Source organism: Dermacentor albipictus, chromosome 2 (genome assembly GCF_038994185.2).
Source record: "Dermacentor albipictus isolate Rhodes 1998 colony chromosome 2, USDA_Dalb.pri_finalv2, whole genome shotgun sequence".
Lineage (NCBI taxonomy): Eukaryota > Metazoa > Arthropoda > Arachnida > Ixodida > Ixodidae > Dermacentor > Dermacentor albipictus.
In genome coordinates, this window is record NC_091822.1 from 2,585,587 (window position 1) to 2,608,276 (window position 22,690).

The 22,690-nt window shown below is 46.7% G+C and overlaps 1 protein-coding gene across 3 annotated transcripts in view; it reads right to left on the reverse strand.

The window, feature by feature from the left end:
* The window catches only part of LOC135921112 (uncharacterized), a 424,568-nt gene that overhangs the window by 240,128 nt on the left and 161,750 nt on the right, over positions 1-22,690 (reverse strand). For all 3 annotated transcript variants that reach the window (XM_065455430.2, XM_065455434.2, XM_065455433.2), the window contains exons 4-6: positions 5,942-6,188; positions 5,189-5,440; positions 3,366-3,593 (exon numbers count right to left, since the gene is read on the reverse strand). In XM_065455430.2, coding sequence (XP_065311502.2) covers positions 3,366-3,593; positions 5,189-5,440; positions 5,942-6,188 — 727 coding nt within the window. The remainder of the gene's footprint in view (positions 1-3,365; positions 3,594-5,188; positions 5,441-5,941; positions 6,189-22,690) is intronic.

Sequence of the window (22,690 nt, forward strand, 5' to 3'; positions counted from 1 at the left end):
GCTTGCTGAACTCGCCTACTGAAACGATGTCGTTCGGCAACAACATTGCTTCTTGCCCAAAAATGAGCGAGCAGAGCGGCGACTGCGATGTCGTACGACGATACTTCAGGCCTTGTGTCGCCTGTGCCCTTGCTATCTTCCGACGTTTTCTCAGTAGCAGTTTGCTCACCGAGCTTGACGTTCTCCAACGATGAAAGTGGTAATGTATAAAATATGCGCTGACCTTCTACGCCGAGGCTGTGAAGAAGTAGTGCTTTGCGACGATCCGGCATGCAGTCAGAGGCCCTCGAAGCAAGCAGGTAGTTCTCGAAGATGCGGAACCATTGCGGCCACGCAACAGCAGGTCGACCAGGCACAGGCAGGAACGGGGGCGGCGGCGCGAGTCCATAAAAGCTCATGGCGCCGGAAAGCAAGCGGCGAAAGTCACGCCCCCCGAAATGGTCCGATCCTCCTCGCCAATGTTGTAGCGGCAGGTGCCGCCAAAGTACACGAACTGCTAGCAACCAAACAATCCCAGGTTTATTGCCACATACAGTCATATATATAGACATAGCGACACTGGTGCCTCTGGCGGCAGGTGATCCCAAAACCGGAACCGAAACCACATATACAACAGTCTCACTGAGCGTCTGAATCGCACCATACTCGGCATGCTTCCAAAGTGCGTCTCGTCCGAACATACTGATAGGGACCTTGCCCTACGTTCTGCATTTATAACTTTTGGGTATAATTCTTCGCGTCACGAGACTGCCGGTTATTCCCCGTTCTTTCCGCTGTTCGGCCGAGAACCCACAGTTCCACTGGACGCATCCCTTCCATCCGCCGCAGCAGGGACCAGCGAGTATGCACTTGACGCAATCGCCAGGGCAGCCCAAGCACGCGAAATTGCCCGCGCTCGCCTCTTGACCTCGCAAGAGAGGCAACGGCGCTTGTACGATCGCCAACACAGAGAAGTCCACGTTTCGCCTGGATCTCTGCTACTCCTGTGGTCCCCGACTCATCACGTTGGCTTGCCAGAAAAACTTGTCTCGGTACACAGGCCCATATCGAGTGCCGCGGGCCGTGACTCCAGTTACCTACGAAATCGCCCCATTCATGCAGTACGAGTCTCGTCTGCCTCAAATTCCACTGACGTTGTGCATGTCGCACGCCTCAAGCGATATTACTCTCCTGCTATCACTGACATTTAGATGCCCCTGGACGCTGCTTCGGGCTCCTGTGTTAACGATACACGCATATTGCGTGTTTCTGTGTGGCCGATGTACGCGGACGCCCCGACGAAGACGACGAACGCTCTCTGGCTCTCGAGCTCTCGGCTGAACTGGCCAGCGCTTCTGTTGCGTTTTGTAAATATACTTTGCAAATAGTCTCCAGTCTTAATCCTTTGTTCACGTAACAATATTTGCAAAGCGTATGTGTCCGAGTAATAATATTTTGAAAAGACTGCATTATAGATGTAACCAAGAGAATGTTTCTCATCTGCTGGTCCTGCAGCGAGCGTAATGCTGATAGTGGCCATATCATTTAGTGGACACGCCCACACCGTAAGCATGCGTAAGCATACCTATGTATGCTTACAAAACGTTATCAATATTCACTTAAGGGTCATTCAATTTAAAAGGCCACGGGTACGAAGTAGAGGCACGCGAAAAAAAAAACCAAACTTTTTATAACATATGAAAACTTTTACGGGTGGTCGGCTATCGACGTTTAATGTTCTATAGACACCGTTGTGGTACTGAACGAGATGGCGATTGGGCGGCGAGGTCTTACGGAGTCGCCATCTGTCGGAAGCGCCTCGCTTGCGTAGTATGAGGGATCACGCGGCACGCTACTCATGGGCTTCGCTTACAGCGCTCAATAAAAGCACCACGCGGCAGCCCTCCTGGACATTTATATATAGTTACTCTCAGAACGAGGGAAGTTTTTGACAGTCGATATAATATTCTTCGGCAAACTGAAAGCACAGAATCGTTTACGGACGCTATCTTTTTATAGAATACGTACAGTGAACGCCACTGCGCGCGGTCGCCGCGATGGAGTCTCCCGAACCGGCTTCTTGCGTGAAAGGTAGGCGAACACTGAGAGTAAACATTGTGAAATACGTTCTTATAGTGACCTGTCTGTATAACCAAATGGAGCAGAACAGAATGAAGCCTTAATGCAGCGATCGCACGGGTTCGCTGAGACCGACTGCGCGTCTGCATGCATGTCCGCGCGCATTGTTTTGCTTTTGGTTTGAGCGCGTTTTCGCACCGTGCCGTGAGCTTCAGGCCGCAGCATATGAGCATCTGACAGTACACTAGCAACCATTGTTGTGTGGACGCTATCAGAACTGTTCAAAAATGATTTCGTAATAAAGACTTCGACGCCTACGGCAACTGTGATGTGCCATCGTGACGATTCAATCCTTTTTTTGTCTTCAACATTTTTCGACATTTCAATATTGTTTCTGAAGTTGCGTCGCAGTGCATGTTTATCGGTCTCCTCAGCGTTCGATTTCCCTCTGCTTCTTCTTAGTAATCAAGTGCATTAATTCATAACACAAACATGACCATATGCCATGCCTTTGTTTAATGTGGGTCTTATCGCTCCCTTTCCGTTCCAGTGAACTTACCAGTATCTAGCATCAACAAGTTCATAAACCAAACGGTCATAAAATTAGCCGGGCAGTGGGCGTGGACGAACGTATCAGTGCGCGTTTTCTCCTACTCACCGAACATCGCTTTCCCGGCGCCGTTGCAGAAATCTTTCTCGCGTCTGTGCTTGCTGCGTACACGAGTTGTAGCCGATGGCTGTCTGCTGGTTCTAAGTTTCGCGAGCCAAGCTTCACGCAGCTCCTTGTCCTGCGGCTACGTGTGAATAAGGCTCACACCGGGCTCCGTTGCGTACATACGGCACTGCGGTACCGAGCAGTAGCTTACCATGCTGCACGCATCCAAAGGAAGCCACTACCTATTATAGCACTTTCAAACGTTGTCAAGCAGACACCCAAAGCGGTAAAAGCCTCACCACTTAATCAGGACCGCAGCACAGCTGGGTCACTAAACTTTCGTTTTCAGCTCGCTTCGGCGCTTCCGAAGCAGCCGACGCGGCCGCTGTGTCCACTTGATCCCTCATGCCATGTCACGCCGACGGTGGCGCCAGCTTTTCCAGTGGTGGAGCTCGGCCCCAATGCTGTGTTCCAGACTTGCGAGATGACGAGGACGCGCATGCCTCAGTGGAAACGCAAACAAGCACGCACTCGCTCCGACGTTCGAATCTGTCCTCTAGGGGAGCGACGGGCGCTTGTGTCGCAGGCCGAAACTGGAGTTTGCCACGTCTATAAAGCGCATGATAACAGCGCTGTAGCGTGTAGTGCTTACCGCCTTGTGCAGGTTGACAACGCCCTTCTGGACCTGGTTGCCGAACTCGCTCCAGATGAGGTCCAGGTGCTCGGCGAGCCAGTAACCGATGCCTTCCTTGACGAAGATCTCGTGCAGACAGCAGCATCCGGATGCCAGCTCCCGGTCTGCGGCGCGCAATACCTTCTGGAGCTCGCACTCCATGATCTCGCGGTGCACGATGGCCGTGCGCAGAAGGTGTACGTCCACCTGGGTCGGCGCGCGCGGAAGTTCTCGGCTTCGCCATTCGACAACGTCTCGAAAGGTTCTGCTGCGGCTTAGTGGCAAACCCGCTTCGGTGCTCATTTTACTTGTTTGAAACACTGAACAAAATTTAGTAGTGCGCCGCATCCAGAAAAACAAGCCTATACACTTTAAAAATTATGGGGTTTTACATGCCAAAACAACTTTCTAATTAGGAGGCACGCCGTAGTGGGGGACTCCGGAAATTTCGACCACCTGGGGTTCTTTAACGTGCACCTAAATCTAAGTACCCGGGTGTTTTCGCATTTCGCCCCCATCGATATGCGGTCGCCGTGGCCAGGATTCGATCCCGCGACCTCGTGCTCAGCAGCCTAACACCATAGCCACTGAGCAACCACGGTGGGTATGCCTATACACTGCGACGGTATGGTGCCATCGCAGTGAGTAAATGCTAGAAAATTGAATAATTTTGTAGATACGTTTGCAACTTAATTGCATCAGAACAGTTACATTGATTATTATAAGTCAAGATTAAGAATCGTGCTTCCGGGACTCCTAAATTCGATTTAAAGCGCACAGCACTACTGTAATATGGTGCCTTAAAATGAGCACAATTCGCGCTTTGGCCAGGAGTCCCAAACCCAGGTCCTAAAATTGCATAATACATTTTCAGTACAGCGTACACAGCAGCTAGTGCTACGTGCACTAGACTGCACACATGCTTTTTCATTTGTAGAGACGCCAACGTACGTGCTCCATAGCATGGCTATGGAGCTTGGATGCGAGCTACACCCACCCTTGGATGCGAGCTACACCCACCTTGAAGTCATCGTTTCTGTATTGTTCGATTCTTTTGTCGGAGTATGTTGCTGGAAGTTGCTTTAGGCGTATGTGGAATACTTTGGAAAAAGGGCATTGGCGACAAATCAGAGCCATTTTCTAGGCATGTTCCTTACTTTGAGTGTCATAAGCTTAACAAGAGAAGATCCATCTGTTGCCAAGTGACAGCACGTATTTTGTTCACTTGAAGGTCGTGTTTTCAATTCTGCAGAGCGACAGTAAATATTCTGCTATATGAAGATTCCAGTAAGTTGGAAGCTAAAAGTCTGCTTTCGTGATACGAATATGATTGACGAATATGATTTTAATACTATAATACTTCATAAATGCGTCAGTGCTGTCGCTAATCTGCGTTAACGTTGAGGAATAGCCTCTTCACATTTGCATGAGTGCGGCGTTTAGACATAGAGATGTTTCGCATTTCCGCCTCCAGATGACAGAGTTTGCTATTTGGTTCGTTGAAACTGTTCTTCTGCCTAGACTAGACATGTAAAATCAGCTTTCTGTCAACTGTGTGACACTTCATACCGGAGTTGAGCGTGGTCAGACCGTTCCAGATGTATAGCAGATGTTTCAAGAAATTTAAGCTACTCGCCAACTCGTTGGACGCTCTGTCCGTCGATTGTTTCGGTACAGTTGGCGTCGGCTTTTCGCTGGTTTGAAGCTTTTTCGCAGTGCGCTGGACGCGCGTAGCGCAGCACCGGCGTTGCGCCGTAGGCGACCGTCCTTTAATGCACCGGGCGCAGGCGCAAGGTACGCACCTCTCTCAGCGACATCAGCCACTGGTCCGAAGCTCCGTCGTACTTCTGGTACAGGGCGAGGAAGTTCCCCGCCACGTGGCGTTGCGTGATCCACCAGACCTCGCGCATGCGCAGCAGCAGCGGCAGCAGCTCGTGCGCTAGGAAGTCCGGTCGTGACGGTGCACTGCTTTGGTGGTTCTCGAGGTGGGAGAGGACTTCGCTCGCGTTAGTCGACACCTGCTCCCCCACGCGCTGCCAGACCCGAGTCACCGCCTGCAGCGCAGTGGAGCAACGAAAAGCGCTTATTACAAAGAACGTATTGGAGGCTCGCATGTCTGTTGGCACGAACACCTGACCGTAAAGGTCAATACGGCGCAACCTAAACATAAAAATGAACGACTTTGGCACTAGTTGTGACCATCCTGGGGAAATTAAATGTGCCGCGACCCCGCAACTTCCGAACATGTCACCTGCCGGCTCTGTTTTTATCTGTCCATCGGTGCATCCATCCATCCACCGATCTATTCATCTGTCCCGTCGGAATCAATCAATCAATCAATCAACCAATCAATCAATCAATCAATCAATCAATCAATCATCAGTGAAAGTTGGGCACGACAGAAACTATACTAAGAGAGAGAACGAAAACGCTACTCATTGACCTACACTTCAGTGTAATCTTAACGGCTGTGGAGGACACGTACAGTCTCGAAATAAGCAGGCTGTTTTTGCTAGCCTTACCCAGAGGAATCTCATTCACTTTTGCAAACGTGCCTTAGTGAACTCGTGAAGCTTCCCCTGCCGCTTCCAACCGAGTTCCGTGGAGCCTCTGTCGGTGAGTTCCTTGAGCACGTCGAGTATGTTGTGCAGGTTTCCTTTCCAGTAGGTCTCGAACACGGCCTGTGCGTGGAGCACGTAATCGCGGTGCGAGCAGAGAGGCTCGTGGTCACCAACCGACTCGAGCGAGCCCGAGGTGCCTGCCGGGTCCAGCTGGAGCGGCTCGCCATGCTGGGCGCCCGCCCTGCCAGACACAAAATGCGATGGTTCGCCACCGATGGCAGACTGCTAGAGTCAAAGGGGCTCTGCAGCACCTCGGCTCACACATCTTCGCCCTCATATCACAACGACATTGGTACGCCTAGGACTCTGCGAATAATTATGCTTGAGATGAATTCGAATCGAATAGTGCGAGAAGCGAATCCAATTCAATGTCGAATATATTTCGAATAGTTGTTCAATAATGACCATCAAGTTTACATATGAAACGACATTTACATCTGAGTAATAATAAACGTAGCAAGCATCTGATTAGAGTGCACTTTATGAAATGTTGTTAATAAAACTGTAGTAGGATGGCTAGCTGGGCGAGTCGGTACATCTGCACTATTGTTACTTGCAGCGCGCACTAATAGCAAGGACGAAGGTGAGAGACGAAACACGAGCGCTGACGCACGATTTAAAGTTTATAGTATCTAAACAGCCATATAAAAACTACAATCGCACTACACAACAAGGAAAGATGTTTTTTAGAAGCATCTAATTGTTAAAATTATCAGTCTTTTGCTTTAGCGCACGCCTTTCTTGTTTCGCTTTTGGTTGAGGGAATTTATGGTGCGCGGGTGTACGCATGTGTGAGTGTTTCTATTTATATGGCTGTTTAGATAAAATAAACTTTTAGTCGTGAGTACGCGCTTGTGTTTCGTCTCTCTTCTTCGTCCTTGTTGTTGGGGCGCGCTGTGTGTAATGATTGTTAATTAAAAATACAAATGGAGCAATCGCCACCCAAGCGCTCTGTACAGATGGTTAACCAGTGAAGCTGAAACATGGAGCACCGGTGTTTATCACGGGGTTATTTTCGACGGTTCATTAAACGACGGCTTGGCAGGCTGCCGGATCCTCGGTATGCAACTGCTGCTTGCACCCCGCTGCACGAGCCTGTTCTTGTGCCTAGGCTGCAGGATCGGCCCGGTGAAGGCGAGCCCGATTCTGCTCGTGACGTTGCTGATCGAAAGCTGCCTGCCCCTCGGCAGTGCGTACAACGCGCGGCGTACCCATTTCGGAGCTGGAGAGAAAATACTGCACGCGCGCTCGGCTGTGACTGAACACTTCGTGCGCATGCAATCGCGCGCCATTCTCTTTTATTGCGAAAGCAATACCACGCCCCGCAAACTCTCAAGTTCAACAAATGGCCACAGAGGGCCAAAAATCAATTGCGGTGTGTTTCAGCGTAAGCACGCAAGTGTAGCTACCGTTACTTGGTCGCATACTTTAACTTGTGCTTTCTCTGCTAGGGGCGCTGATCATGCTGAATTTTTTTACTTTACACAAACCATTGACATAAACAATTGAGGTGTCCAAGGATATTTTTTACCTCAGGCAAATTGGCAGTTGATTTTTTTTAATTGGATTGTTGAAGCTGCTTTTAGTCATAGCGTCGAGGTTCTTGTACTTGATTAACCATCGACCGCCGACAGCCCATTGGTATCGATGTGTTTCCTGGCCGTTGGCGTTCGAATACTACGGCGGTAAAACATTTTCGAAAAGCATGCTGGTCTGCGAGTCATTACATAGACTTGCTGTAAACAGGTCTACTCTTGGCAAAAAATAGTGCCTCATATTGTTTAGGCGTTGATTATCATATTGAATGCGGCGGAGGTTGAGGGAGTACGCTTGAAGGTACGTTTCTATGCCGTTGATCTCCATAACACCGTCAGTACGCAAACCGATGTCACAGAACACCCGATGCAACATCCCACTGGACCACAGATCTCCAGTGAATGTCCAAAGGACGTCCTACAAAGGATATTTTGATGTCCGTCGGACATCCCTAGAAGTCCCGATGATGTACTACGGATGTCCATAGGATCGTCCGACGCAAGAGAATTGCACATCCCACGAACGTCCATCGTACATCAAAATCAAATTTTCGGACGTCCGCAGGACCTTTGAAGATAATCCCATTGGAGCACCAGCGTCCTACAGATGCCCAGCAAAGATCGAAAAAGTGACATTCGGACGTCCCTGGGATTGACGTTCATAGAAACGTCCCCCGAGCGTCATAATGGGATATTCGGACGTCCAAGAGATGTTTAAATATGGATTATTCTTATTGCATAACCCGGAGTACATCCCAAGGACATTTTTGCGAGGATGTAGGACGCTTCTGGTGCATTTGGTTGGAGATTGAGGATATCCACAGGGCGTCCATATTGATTACAAATTACCATAATTGGGACTTTCCTCAGAATGGGCCCTACAGTGCAGCAAGCCTGCTGCAGTCTACATACCATTAACAAAGTAAGCTGGTTTTGTGATGACTTGTAGGCAATGATGAAAAGGAACTGCATGGCTCTTGAAGATCCATCCCAGTGGTGAATTTCAATTCAAGTTTATTTTGCATCTATACATGTACAGATGACAGGAGTACAGACAAAAAGCCAAATGAATTCGGCTTGACAAGGTCTGTACCCCCTACAGAAATGGCACCGTGCACAATAAAGAGAACACAAACATAACATAATGGATAAACGAGAAAAAAAAGGTGAACATTAGTGAACATTGTATAACAGAAATGCATAAGGGTAAAAAAATGAACAATAGAATGCTGCAAGAAATTATATTACAGAAAGTGAATAGTATAAAATGATACAAATAATACAGCCTTGAAATTCACATCTATAAATGGTGAGTTATATGCAAGCAGCGAAAATTGGTTAAGCATTCATGGCGTCAGTGTATACCAGAGCAACACAAAAAATCCAGGAATCTAATAAGTCAACCAAATATTTTTGTCATGCAAAAGCTGAAGTACCAGGAGATAAGCCAGGAATGCAGCCCACCGCATCTCAAAGCACGTTAAATGAAGGCTGCAGTGCAACTAAGCATTGTGCACATGGTTCCCTGCTACGCTAAGCAAATACATTACATACAACTTGATAAAAATGCATTAATTCAAAACATATAGACATGCAACCTACATTTCTTTGTGCTAACAGGGACGAAGCTACAGAACTAAGTTCTGCAGGCTGCTGAATCATTTGACAATCTCATTAAAAATACAGCATTTATTTCAATAGAACAGTTGCAGGAAGATCACTCCTTGAACTCTAAAATGCACTAACAGTTTTTAGTAAAACCCATCAATGCAAATAAAACTCGATAATTTCATCATACAAGTTCAGCTATTAGGAGTTATTTATACCGCACCATGGTTAGTAAACGTGCACATTATTCAAACTCTTTACAAATGTACTTTGGGTAGCAAGAAAATTTAAGAATTGGCAGTGGGGCCACTATGGAACTTATCACAAGGCTTGCTGTGGGCTCACTGTCGTGGTCGCAGGCACATCAATGAAAAATTTGCTGAAATGTTTAGATATGTTAGCCACTTTAAGTTGCCAGAGCCTTTCCCTAGGCCATATTCAGTAGTTACATACACAAACACGAGGTATGGTAAATTAAGATGTCACAACTATATTAGGCAATTAACAAAATTACTCGAGGCTAGTTCAGTGGTCATATATAGACAAACAGCTGCTGTATGATCATCCATTTACACTCTAAAAACAGTTGCACCCTTTGGGGTGTATATTTTCCACAGAACAATAATCGTCATCTGACTTGCCTGCATTTCCTTTCTTTAACGCTGCAAGCCCAGTACTTCCATGTCACGAACGGCATGCGCATTATCAGCATGACAGAGCATTCTCGACAGGAAAGTAATGGGCGCAGGGTTTTCAAGAAAGGAAAGGCAAGTAAGACAGATGACAATTATTGTTCTGTCGCAAATTTATACCCCAAAACGTGCAACTGTTCTTAGAGCGTAGAGCAAATGCACTGTGCATCCATAACAAGTTCTGGCAAAGGTAACCAGAGCAAACATCGACACTTTCGTGTGTAGTGACAAGACCATTTCAGTTGAGCTAATAATTCGCAGATGCACCTCGGCCAGTAAAAGAACTTCAAAAGCCCTATGCAAGGGTGGGGGGTACAAAGGAAGTTAGGAGGGCTACTGTGGGCTGGCTCACTTCAACGGTCGCGGGCCCATAAATACAATATTTACTGGAAAGTTCAGAGGTGTCTTAGTCATGACGGAAGCTACTCCACTTTCTGCAGGCCTCCTTCAGCGGTTGCACACAGTAGAAGTACTACATATTTTATAGACACACTGGGCATTAAAAAAATTACTCAAGGATCACTTAAGCAGTTACAAACACGAACATTACTGGAGAGTTCACAGATACAAAAGCAGTTACAAGACACTTGCTTCAACACAATACCAAACTGATGTCACAAGTACTAGAGTTACAAGACACTTGCTGCACTCGAGTGGTCACAAACATAAATTCACCAAAAGTGAATTTGTGTTTGTTTCTTCTGCTTGTGTTTACTTGCTTAGAGGCTTGAAGGCCTCTAAGCAAGTAAACATAAGCTGAATGTGACCTCTCCGTGGCCACAGCCAAATATTGCTGAAACGTCACAGGTACCCTGGCGACTACACAATTAACTAAAAGCTTGCAGCATGATCGCTTCAGCATTATATGAGTTCACTCATATGAAAAGCTAATAGAGGATTTGTGTGGGCTTGCTTCAGCGGCCACACAAAAACACAATTTCATCCTAAAAATTCACGGGTGTCAGACAGCCTCGATGGAAGTTACCAGAGGCAGAGCGTGGCTGTTCTTCCATGGCAGCAGATTCAAATACTTGTGAAAAGATTGCAGGTATCTTGGCGACTAAACATTTTACTAAGGCTCACTGCAGGCTGGCTCAGCGGTCGAAGACAACTACATTGCAGCTCACGTGTACTAAGAAATTTAGTGGGGCATTTCTGTGGGCTTGCTTGAACAGTCCAAGAGACAAAAAGTAACCCAGAGTTCACAGGTATATCAGCCCATAAGGAAGTCGCCACACGCTGGGTGAAGTCTTTCGTCCATAGTTTCAGATGCAGAACAGAAGAGATCCGGGGTACGCTGCACAATTTACTAGTAATCCTGAAGGATCGGTTCCAGTGGTCGCAAACAAGAAAATACATTGCTGAGACCAGAGGTACTAAGAAGGTTAGCAGATTTCCGTGGGCTTGTTTCTGTGCTGGTCATCAACGAAGAATTATGTCGACTCAAAGTGACACCAGGCTCATGGCAGGAACACAGCATGGCTGTAAAGTATGCAATAAAAACGTGTTAGAACTGTTTACGAAAATTGCTATTTAACAACCTGCACATTTAACAAGTTCTGACAGCGACTTTGCTTCTTTGTGGCTTAATACAAACTCGTTGAGCGAACAGTTATCAGAAAAGTAATGATTTCATCTCTGTACAAAGATAAAAGGAATTCTCCTAGTCACTACGTCAGCATAGCATAGTTTCGTCCGAAAAGCGAAGCAGCGATTGGAACAGCAAATTACCAAACGGCTATACTTAAGCAGCTGTACGTGTTAGCGCCACTTTAACTTACAGTAAACCTTCGCTTCCTTGTTAAATTAACAAACAGTGTCGTGCGCAAAGCCAAGCATGAACACATTTCCCTGACGGTAAACACGCTGTATGAACGCTGGTGTGAAGAGGGGGGGGGGGGGGAGTAGCAACACGCGAACGCTTCCTGCTGCTTCCAGCCACAATGCCTTTCCAGAGACAAATTTACGCGAACTTCGACACTAAGCTGCGCGGGCACAGCGCCCACGAAGCCACTACCCATCGCGGCGCACGTCCGCGTCATCGGAATTTCATCAGGAGTGTCCGTACAATTCCTATCGCAATAATAATACAAAAATTAGGCGATTGTCGACTATATAACTCCAGTAAATATACAATGACAACATGGGGATGCAACAGGCTCGTAATCTTGTCCAGCGCGTCGCGCACACATGTCAGCACAAACGCTGGCCCAAATGATAGCAAATGCGAGAAAACTGAAGCAGCACGGTTGGTCAACCGCCCTGTGTGCGAGGTGCTGCCATTGAAATATAAATGCCTACAATATAGTTCCGTTATTTGGAACTTCCACGATTGTATTGGTCTTGCAAACGCGATTATGCGAATAAAACTCCAACGATAGACAAAACTTAGGCGACACGGTAAATCACCTGACAGAGTGAGTGAACTCTTATTGTGTCCAGCAAAACGCGATAAAACGCGCACCCGACAGAAATTTATTTAACAGTCAAATTAGATTATGGGGTTTTTACGTGCCAAAACCACTTTCTGATTATGAGGCACGCCGTAGTGGAGGACTCCGGAAATTTCGACCACCTGAGGTTCTTAACATGCACCTAAATCTAAGTACACGGGTGTTTTCGCATATCGCCCTCATCAAAATGCGGGCGCCGCGGCCGGGACTCCATTACTAAAAATAGGACAACGTGCGAATTCGGAGCGATAGCTTAATAGGCGTAAACGATTCGATCGTTACAGACATCTGAGACGTAAGCTTGACCTCACCAGCATACTAGCATGCACCTGAGAACGTGTAAAAGATGTCGCCCAAAATTTCGCTATTCCCAGAAACGAACGTGTAGGGCATTGTATGACAGAAACGCGTGGGAAAATTCAGCAGCGCGGCAGGCCAACCATCACGTGCAACAAGTGCTGGAATCGCGGTAAAAATGCCCACAAATGTGTAGTTATTTCAACCGCATGCTATTTTACGATCGCTCTCGCAGTCGCAGTTACGCAAAGAAAACTCAAACGGCAGACGATGCTCGATTGGCGACACGGTTAATCAGTGAGGGCGGTAGCGTGACGCAAATTTAGCAGTCAACGAAGATCGACAAACGTTCCCCATTATTAATACGAAACAATACGACCACATGCGAACTAGCTATAGTATAAGTAGCGTAAATGTGTCAATCGTTACAGGAAGCTGAGTCCTAAGCTTGATCTTATTACCCTCATATTAGCATGCATCCGACCACATGCAAATAGGCATCAGCCTAACAAGTTGTCCCAAAGTTTCGTTATTTCGAAAAATGTGCATGTCACTGTTTGGCACATATATGTATGCTGTACGTAATGGTGAAGTGGCCGGCCGCATTGCTGAACTTTATCACGCTTGTCTTTACGGTTGGTATACCAGCCGTAAAGACAAGCTTGGTAAAGTTCAGCAGTGCGGCCGGCCCAATAAGCCATCACGCGCAGCAAGTGCTCCGATCGCGATACAGATGCCTACATCTGTATTCCACGTCCCAAGTTCACGTACAAACGTGCACGGTTATTCCTTCTTCTGAGGTCAGCGACAAGCTGTCCCATCATACTTCAAAACCACGATTTCCACTTATTGTGTAGAATCCCACCCCTCTTTATAACGCCCTGCGTGACATTAAGAGTATTGACATAAGTAAATTCAGTTGATCCATCCTTACGCAGTTCTTACAATTGCTATCGCGATCGTTAAGCAAACAAAACAGCGATGGCAGACGATGCTTAAGCAACACGGTTACTCACTACGAGCGTGTGATGGAGTCAACCCTCACTAACTCTTATAATAAAGAAATTGCGACCACGTGCGAACGAGCTCATCAGCGCGCACGTTTCGTCGTTACAGAGCTGAGACGTGAATTTGACCGTAACACCATACTAGCATGCATCCGTTCACGTGTAAATAAGCAGAAACAAGTCGCCCAGATGTCTCGTTATCGCGACAACGTGCACGACATGCACTGTTAGCCAAAAAACAATACCAGCCGTAAATACACGAGCTGTTAAATTCAGCAGCGCGACCGGCCATCACGGGCTGCGAATTCTGAAATCGCGATACAAACGACAACAAAGTTCTATTATCCCGAACGAACGCAGTTTTACTATTACTTTGGAAATCCCTGTTACGCAAACAAAACGCCAACAGCACACGTACCGAAGTTTAAGCGACACGGTTATCACTACGAGCACGCGAAGGAATCAGTCAAGTAAGAAAAAGTTTCACTGTTACGTACTAAAAAATACGACCTCTTGCGAACAAGCCATTAAGTCTAACAGTCTAACAAGTCGCCCTAAAGTTTAGTTATTCCAAGAAAAGTGCATGCACTGTTAGTAAGAATATAGCAGCCCTAAAGACAGGCGTATTAAAATTCAGCAGCGCTGCCGGCCATAACGTGCAGAAATGTGCCCCGACCGCGATACAAATGCGTACAAAATTTCAGCTATTTCAAGCTTACGCAGTTGTACGATTGATTGCTATCGCAATCACGGTTACGCAAAGAAAACGCAAACGAAGCTGAAGCAAGGCTATTCTGGACAGTGTGTGTCGGGAAGCTATTATAATTAATATTCATTTTCTTATTATTCGCCACTGCATGTTCAGTAAAAACAATGATAACTTTCGTGGGCTCATCCTGTGTGCTACAGGGGAGTTAAGGGTTCTAAAGTTTCGAATTCAGATTTTTTTTTAGCGGATATCAGCGCTGCGCAGAAATATACGACAAAGTAAGCTCAGAAGTTTGCGGAAAAGTAGTACGATGCGATCAAACGCAACACAACGCATGGTCAATCGCCGATTGATGTTACCGTCTCTGCAAAAGATAGGGATGTACTACAATGCCCGTCCTTCGAATATGCGCAGACACGACACTTACGGGGCTGCTAATAGAAAAACATTGATTTCATGAACTGTCACTTACCTCTTGATAGGCGTAAGACGTACAGGCGCCGCAGAAATGCAGCTCCAAAGCGCATGACAAAAACGTTCACCTGGAGCTGACCAAACCTCACCCTGGAACTCATGAGCACATGGCACAACGATACAACCACCACATTCAAAGAGAGCGCGCGAACTGAGCGTGTGAGAGCGCGGAGCACACTAACCCAGCAACCTTTGCAAGCCTCCAGGCATTCCGAGCTTGCAAAGAAGGGTGAAGAGATCCAATAAGACCACGTCGTTAAGTCATGTGACCGACTACGCGCAAATCAGCTCAAAGCGTGCGTGTGCATGCAACAGACAGTGGTGATTCGACTGGGTAAAGACAGTCACTGCTCTGTACAACGGCAGGGGTTGCAGGCGTTGCAGAGCTTGCCGTACTCCTCTTTCTCGACATGTTCGGAGAGCGTAGGAGCATAGGACACGCGGGTTACGCTTTGCGGTAGGTGGTAATGCGCAGCTGTTCCGGCGTTCTACCTGCCACTTTGTGACGTTTCCTCCCGATATGCTTGTGCAGTTTCGGTCGTTCATTTCAACTTCTCCATTTATCGTCTGCATTGGACGTTTGATTATGAGTGCAGCAACTTCATTTTGCTGGCTGACATGTCTTTTCGGAAGAGCGTGCGCTGAAGGCAGCCGTGGTAGAGATTTATATGCCGCGATATGATCACATAGTACGTGTTGGACTGTGTGTTGGTCCCACATAAGGCTGGTACGGGACATCCCGTTGAACACATCCTTCGGACATCCATAGGATTAAAGTTTTGGGATTTTGTTTAGATCCCAGAAGTTTAATCGTGTGGATGTCTGAAGGATGTCTTAAATAGGACATCCCGAAATTAATGTCCACATGTTATCCACTGGACATCCTGACCGGGACTTGGACGTTCGGATCTTATCGGGATGTCCAGAGGATATTCGTGGTCCAATGGGATTGTGTGTTCTCCGTCATCGCTTGTTTGCTGTACGCCTACTAATCCTTCATTTCTTCTTAAAGTGCTGTATCCTCCTTTTGTCCTTGTTCTCTTGGGCTTCACTTACAGTATGTCGTTCCGTCAGCTGTAATGCGCATTTGCAAAACCAATACATGTTTGATAAGACACAGTGGTTATCATAATTTCACTACACATGTATTAAGCTGGCACATATGGTTCAGATACAGGTACCTGTATGCGGACTTGCACTACGTTGATGCGGAGATTACGATAATTATGACACCCGTAAAGAAGAGGCAGCTGACGGCCGTAAGCTGTTGTGTTTTTTCCGCCAAACTACCCGGCCTGGTAGTGCTGTAAAGATGCTGTATGACACGTGGTGACAGGGAAATTATTATACTTAGCAGCCGACTGTACGTCTTGTAGCTTAGGTCTTCTTTCTTGTGCGTTTGTGCTACCCTTATTAATGAGCCATTTCTTGACTATGTTCTTGACTATGTAACCGCGTTTGTGTGGATGCGTAGACGTGTGCTTTTTGTTGTGCGTGTAAAATGCAAATAAAATATTTTCAGGCTTACTCAATCTTTGGTGTCGTGTGCGTTATTCCAGTCGAGGCCATCGTGCCGCCTGGAAACCGCATTCGGTCAGTAGCCCTACACGAAATGCAACAGCTGCAGCGCGGCGGCACAACTCGGGGTAATGGCAGCGTAATAAACGAAAAACCGCTCGGGATGCCCTTAAAACTCAGTTCAGAGTGTGCCTTAACCTGATATGACTCAGCGCTACATATATTTTTATATGTAGGTGCTACGTTTGCCACACAGCAATCAAACTGGCGGGAGCACGATCGAGGCGCAGCGGCCAGAAATCCAGTGAAGCCACAGAACACCTGCGGCCATACTGTGCAAAGCCCCGTCTCCGGATGGATGGATGGATGTTATGAGCGTCCCCTTTGGAACGGGGCGGTGGGTTGCGCCACCAAGCTCTTGCTACTATACTGCCTAATATTCTACCTAGGTTAAACAATGAAAAAAGAAAAAAAAAAACACTATGAACTACCACGCCCAAATTTTCTGATCCCCTATTGCGAACTGTGCTTTTGTACGTCTCCATCTTTTGTCGTTTCCCTACTTTTCTTCCACCAATCCTCCAGTCACCTCTTACTAATGTCTATTGCGGACATGTTTGCTTTACCGCTGCTCCCTCGGAACCCAAGGGCTTCAAGGAGGCCAGTGGTGCCTAAATCGTCCGCTGGGTAGACGTCTTGACATTCTAATAAAACATGCTCCATAGTTTCCCTAGCTTTACCACAGCAAGCACGTGCTTCTTCTTCCTTCTTATATCTCGCTTTATAGGTGCGTGTTCTAAGGCATGCTGATCTTGCTTCGAAAAGTAATGAGCTTCCTTTGAGTTATCATAAATGGTTTCTTTCCTGATTTCGTTTTTTACTCTTAAGTAGTTACTCATGGCAGGTTTCTTTTCCATTGCCGCCACCCATGAGATTAATTCAGCTTCTCTCACTTTCCGCTTGACATTTGTTGTTGTGTTGTCCACCCTACAGGCCGCATACTTGCTGGTAAGCTTCCTAGTTCTTTTCCTCCACTGTGAATCAATGTTTTTCCTGTACAGGTACCTGAACACTCTCCCAGCCCATTTACTTTCTTCCATATTCCTCAGCCGTTCTTCATACTCAATTTTACTGCGAGCTTCCCTCACTTCAAAACCAGGCCAGCCCATATCACCCTGCACAGCTTCATTTGTAGTCTACCCGTGAGCGCCCAATGCGAGGCGACCCACTGACCTTTGGTTCCCGTCGAGTCCTGATTGTACCCCTAATTTATAGCAAACAACCACATTTCCAAAAGTAAGTCCTGGAACCATTACACCTTTCCACATACCTCGGAGGACCTCGTACCTATTGTATCCCCATAGCGCTCTGTGCTTCGTTATGGCTGCATTTCTCTTCCCCTTTACTGTTATGGTTTTTTCCTGTGTTTCCATATATCCATTGCCTTCGTTTATCCATATACCAAGGTATTTATATTCTGTTACCCGAGGTATTTCTTGGCCCTGTATGTCCACTGTCTGTTCACTGTTTTCATTGAATACCATAACACCTGATTTTCTAACACTAAACTGCAAACCTAAATTGTTGCCTTCCTGTCCACAGATATTAGCCAGACGTTGCAAATCACTTTGCTTGTTAGCTAGCAACACAATGTCGTCCGCATAAAATAAACCTGGGAGTTGCTGCTCTATTACTCTACCCGCCTGTTTGTATGAGAGATTAAACCCGATATTACTTCCTTCTAGCGCCCTCTCCATCCTCACCATGTACATCATAAACAACAGCGGGGATAAAGGGCACCCCTGCCTCAGTCCCTTGTTGATATGAACTTTCTCCTCACTCCTCATCCCTTCCCATTCAACGCAAACGGTATTTTCTGGGTAAATCTCTCTCAAAAGCTGTATACAATCGTTACCTAAGCCTTCCCCTTCCAGGATATCCCACAAAATGTTGCCGTCTACGTTGTCGTAGGCTCCTGTAATGTCTAAAAAGGCCACATACAACGGTCTGCTTTCTGCTTTTGATATTTCAATACACTGAGTAAGAACAAACAAGTTGTCATCCAAACGCCTACCTATTCTTAAGCCATTCTGAGCTCTCCCAAAATGCCATTATTCTCTGTCCATGCTTGAAGCTTTAATTTGATTGCCTGCATTGCTAGCCTGTATATTACCGATGTAATGGTCAACGGTCTATACGAGTAAATTCTGTCTTTCTCCTCCTTACCTTTATAAATGAAATTCATTCTACTTTGTCGCCAACTGTCTGGTATTCGTCTATCTTTTAAAGTTTTTTCCACTGCTTTCACCAGAGCTACCTTACTTTTTGGTCCTAATTCATTTATCAGCCTAACGGGAACCTCGTCTAGCCCTGTGGCTGTGCGACTAGGAATTTTCTCTTCCGCTTTATTCCAGTGTAAATTTGTCAGCACCAGCTCCTTTTCTACTTGCGTCTCTTTCATGCTAATTTTTTCTTCAAATACAACCTCGTCATTGCCTTGGAAAGATTCGGCTGTTACATTTGGGATGTAATTTATTGCCGCGTCTCCTTCCAGTCTATTTTCATCTTCGTCTAGGTTATGCTGTTTTATTGTTGTTGACTTCCTGCCTAATCATTTTATGTGCTTCCAAAATATTGTAGGTGCGGCCTTCGTTTTCTCACGTATTTCTGACAACCAACGTTCACTTTCACCTTTTAATTTTGCTTGCACCAGTATTTGAACCATGGACTTTATCTCCCGGCATATTTCCCACTAGTTGCTTCGTCCTGCGGCAACTGCGCCTTTTATGCCTGCGTATGCTCTCGAGATGCTTTCTGTCGTTCGGCGATCGCTTCTCCTATCTCCTTGTTCCACCAGCTTTTCGGTTTCTTTTTTCCTTTCCAACGTACATGTTGTTTCTCTTCCCCTATTTCTGTAGTTATTACACTTAGAAGCTCACCATATTCCCACTCTTTACTTGGCCATTTGCCAAGTTCTTCCTCAACTCTAGTGACTGTATTTGCTATTTGTTCAGCGTTCAAATTTGGACTGGCCATTTTGCTCTCCCTGCTCTCTTTCCCAACTACATATCCCATTTTCAATATGATGCGTTTATGGTCACTCCCTATGCTGTTAAACCTTTCCTCATCGATGACCATTTCTCTCAACTTATCATGAATTCCTTGTGTCATCAGACAGTAATCAATGGTTGATTGCCGGTTTCCCACTTCCCACGTGATCTGCCCTTCACACTTAGGCCCTGTATTCACGATCACGAGGCTATTTTGCTCACAAAGGTCCAGAATTGACTTCCCGTTATTGTCGGTATAGCCATCTAAATTCTGTATGTGGGCATTCATGTCACCTAATAGGACAATTTCAGCACCACTCCCGAAACCCTTAATATCAGCGCTTATGCATTCCACTAACTCTTTATTCTTCTCTGTTCAATTTTTTCCGGTCCACAAATATGTAACGCCCAGCCAAGTTTCTTTCCCACTCATTGTACCTGATAACCAAAGATGCTCTTGACATTGTGAATTTACTCTTTTCCATTTGGCTCCCTGATGAGTGAGCGTTCCGACTCCCCCTCCCATTCTTTTCGACTTAGTTCTGTTTCACCCTTCCCAAACATAATTGTCAATAACTGGTGGCTCTTCTGAGTCTCTAAGGTGCGTTTCTGTAACCGCATACACCCCTATTTGTTCTCTGTGTAACTGCTCCTCAATCTCTGCCCACTTTTCCTTTCTTCTGCCGCCCTGCATGTTTATGTAACCTATTGCATGGCGAGCTCTTTTTCTTGTTTTCTTCCTTTTTCTATTATCGACGGCGATGCTCTTCTGATGTTCCCCTAGGCGACCTTCTTCATTACTATCTACTCTGACCTCCTGAGCGCGCGCGGGCCCCCTAAAAAAGCAACAGCGCGACCACCAAGTCGCCAGCCCACTTCTCGTGCTAACCTGTAATTGAAGTGGATCCCGTCTCGTTTAAAACCACCGCAACTTCTCACTTCCCTGTTTACTTCGACAACCTCGAAGCCTTTCTCTCGGCTCATTTTCCATATTGCCTCATTAGCAGCCACTACGGCTCTTTGTACATGAATGTCACGCACAGGCACCTCCGGCACCGTGCACACCACGATCTGCACCTGAGGGGATAGCTCACGCAAGTCCTCCACCCCCTTCGCCAAGCGCTGGGCTAGTCCTGGCCCTTTCCTGTTTAGGACGTCATTTAGCCCACCTGCTACTATGACGAGGTTGCGCACGTGGGCATTTTCCGCGAGCTTTTCTTTTGCTCGCTCCATGACAGAACCCAGTGTGCGCCCTGGAAATGTCCCTACCGCCACTGTTTTGTCGCCTTTCACCCTCTCCACAATTGCTTTTGAGCACCCAGCCAGGTTTGAATCGCCTGCAATAATCACCCTTTCACTCTCTCCTACCTCTGCATGCTTCCCTTTGTCATTTTCCGCGTGATTCGCACTCGACAAGGGGCATTGTCCCCTGGGCTCCTGCTTTTTCCGCGTAGCGGCCTCAAGGTAGGTGCTGCTCTTTCCAGTTAGCCCATCATCACCCTGCCTGCGTTCCACGTATTTCTCTGACCCTCCCGCGCCTGTCGCGTCGGTGGTCTGCGTTCCATTGTCACGCACATTCTTGGTCACAATGGCGGCCCTGTTCAGCTTTTCCTCTGCTGCTTCCAGTCTCTTTTCAACTACTTTCCGTGCCTCACGCTCCATGTTTAGCTCATTTTTGAGCTCTTGCACCTGTTTGAGAAGCTCTTCCTGGAAACTCTACATTTTCTGCAGCCTAGTATCGACATCACATTGTGTGCCGGTTGATTCGATGCCCTCTCCATTCTCACCCGTCTCCTCATCTGCCTTGAGGCTCACCCCCCGTACTGCCTGCTTTACCGGCTTTCTCGCCATGTATTGCACGGTTTTCGCAAATGCTATAATACTATATCAATGCAGAGCACGTGCCTTCAAGAAAAAACCGATACGCACAGGATCCAAATCCTCAAAATGCCGCAAAGCAACTCTCACAACTGTTTCAAAAACAATCAATGCCGCGGAGACGAAAGGTATGACGCGCTCAACCATGCGGTCATGCTTTCACTTTTATACCAAACACGCACAGTAAAACCACTAATAGCTATTTCGCCAGACCGAGAGACGGGGCCCCAGCTCGCGGCATCGTATGGCATCGATGGTGGAGACGAAGCCTTGCGCGCCGCTGCTGCGGCGCTACCGAGAGAGGGCGCTCGCTGGCGTGGCGTCAAGCCTGTTTCACATGATGTGACTTTCGTCGCACCGGAAGTGCGCTTTTCGTCTTTTGCGATGAAAATCGCAGTCGCAGTGCCGACCCGCCGATTTTCGGCTGCGACCAACCGGTTGGTCGCACCGTCACACCGATCGCTGCGATTTTCTGTCGAAATTGCGCGGAGAGCTGTCAACAGAGCTATTCAGCTGTTTTTTTTTTTGGAAAATGGCGTCTCGCATGACAAGTGCAGTGAGCGGAGACGTGGATCGTTGAATTCGGTACGTACGCGAAGGGAGCATAAATAACTTGTACCGCATATTCGATTATCCCATTTATGTACGTTTGTTGACACGCTACGCAGCAAATAAAGTGCATTTTCACGTTTGCTTCGTACGCCTTTGCGAGTTGTCAGTGCTAGGAGGTGTTCGATCCCCAGCAGACGACGAGGTCGTCACAATTTTCTTGTGTTGAGTAGGATGCAAAAATCGCGCTTACGGAGCAGCTTGAATTATTTCAACCTCGGCAAGGGCAAATGACAAGACAGCAAAGTACCCGAAGTTTCAACGTTGCGCTGAACGCGGTACCATTCAGTTGCATTTTCTTGTCGGTTTTCAAGCACGAATTTCCCGATGCATCTTGAAAGCTTATATTGCCTCTTATTAAATTTGACAGAGCAAAAGTGTAGGCTATCGTAACGAATTTGCTACTATAGTGTTAAATCCGTGGCTTTAAAATATTACATGCACGTTAAGTTGCATCTCTTCTGTGGAGAATTTTTTTTTCTTACACAGCAACCAATAAACATTGACTATGTTGCGGACTTTGTATCCTTACTGCATCTGTATGAACACTTGCTCTGCAAGTTAATTAACTGTACAGCTAGTAGAATAAGTAAATTGCTTGCTATAGTGGCACAGTGACAACGTACCCTCCTGCACAATTATGTAGAACTCGTGCAACAATGCGAAAAGCAGGCAAATGGCCAGTTCTTGTGGGGATAAAACAGTATGAAACGACACGCTGAAGAAAAGTAAATCAAAACTGTGCAGTGAAGTCAGCCAGTACAAGCAGTTCTTGCACGTTCACAGCTGATCAATTGCGCAGAAACATTCATGCCTTACAAGTTTCTAGTAAGTTTCTAATAAGTTTGTGATC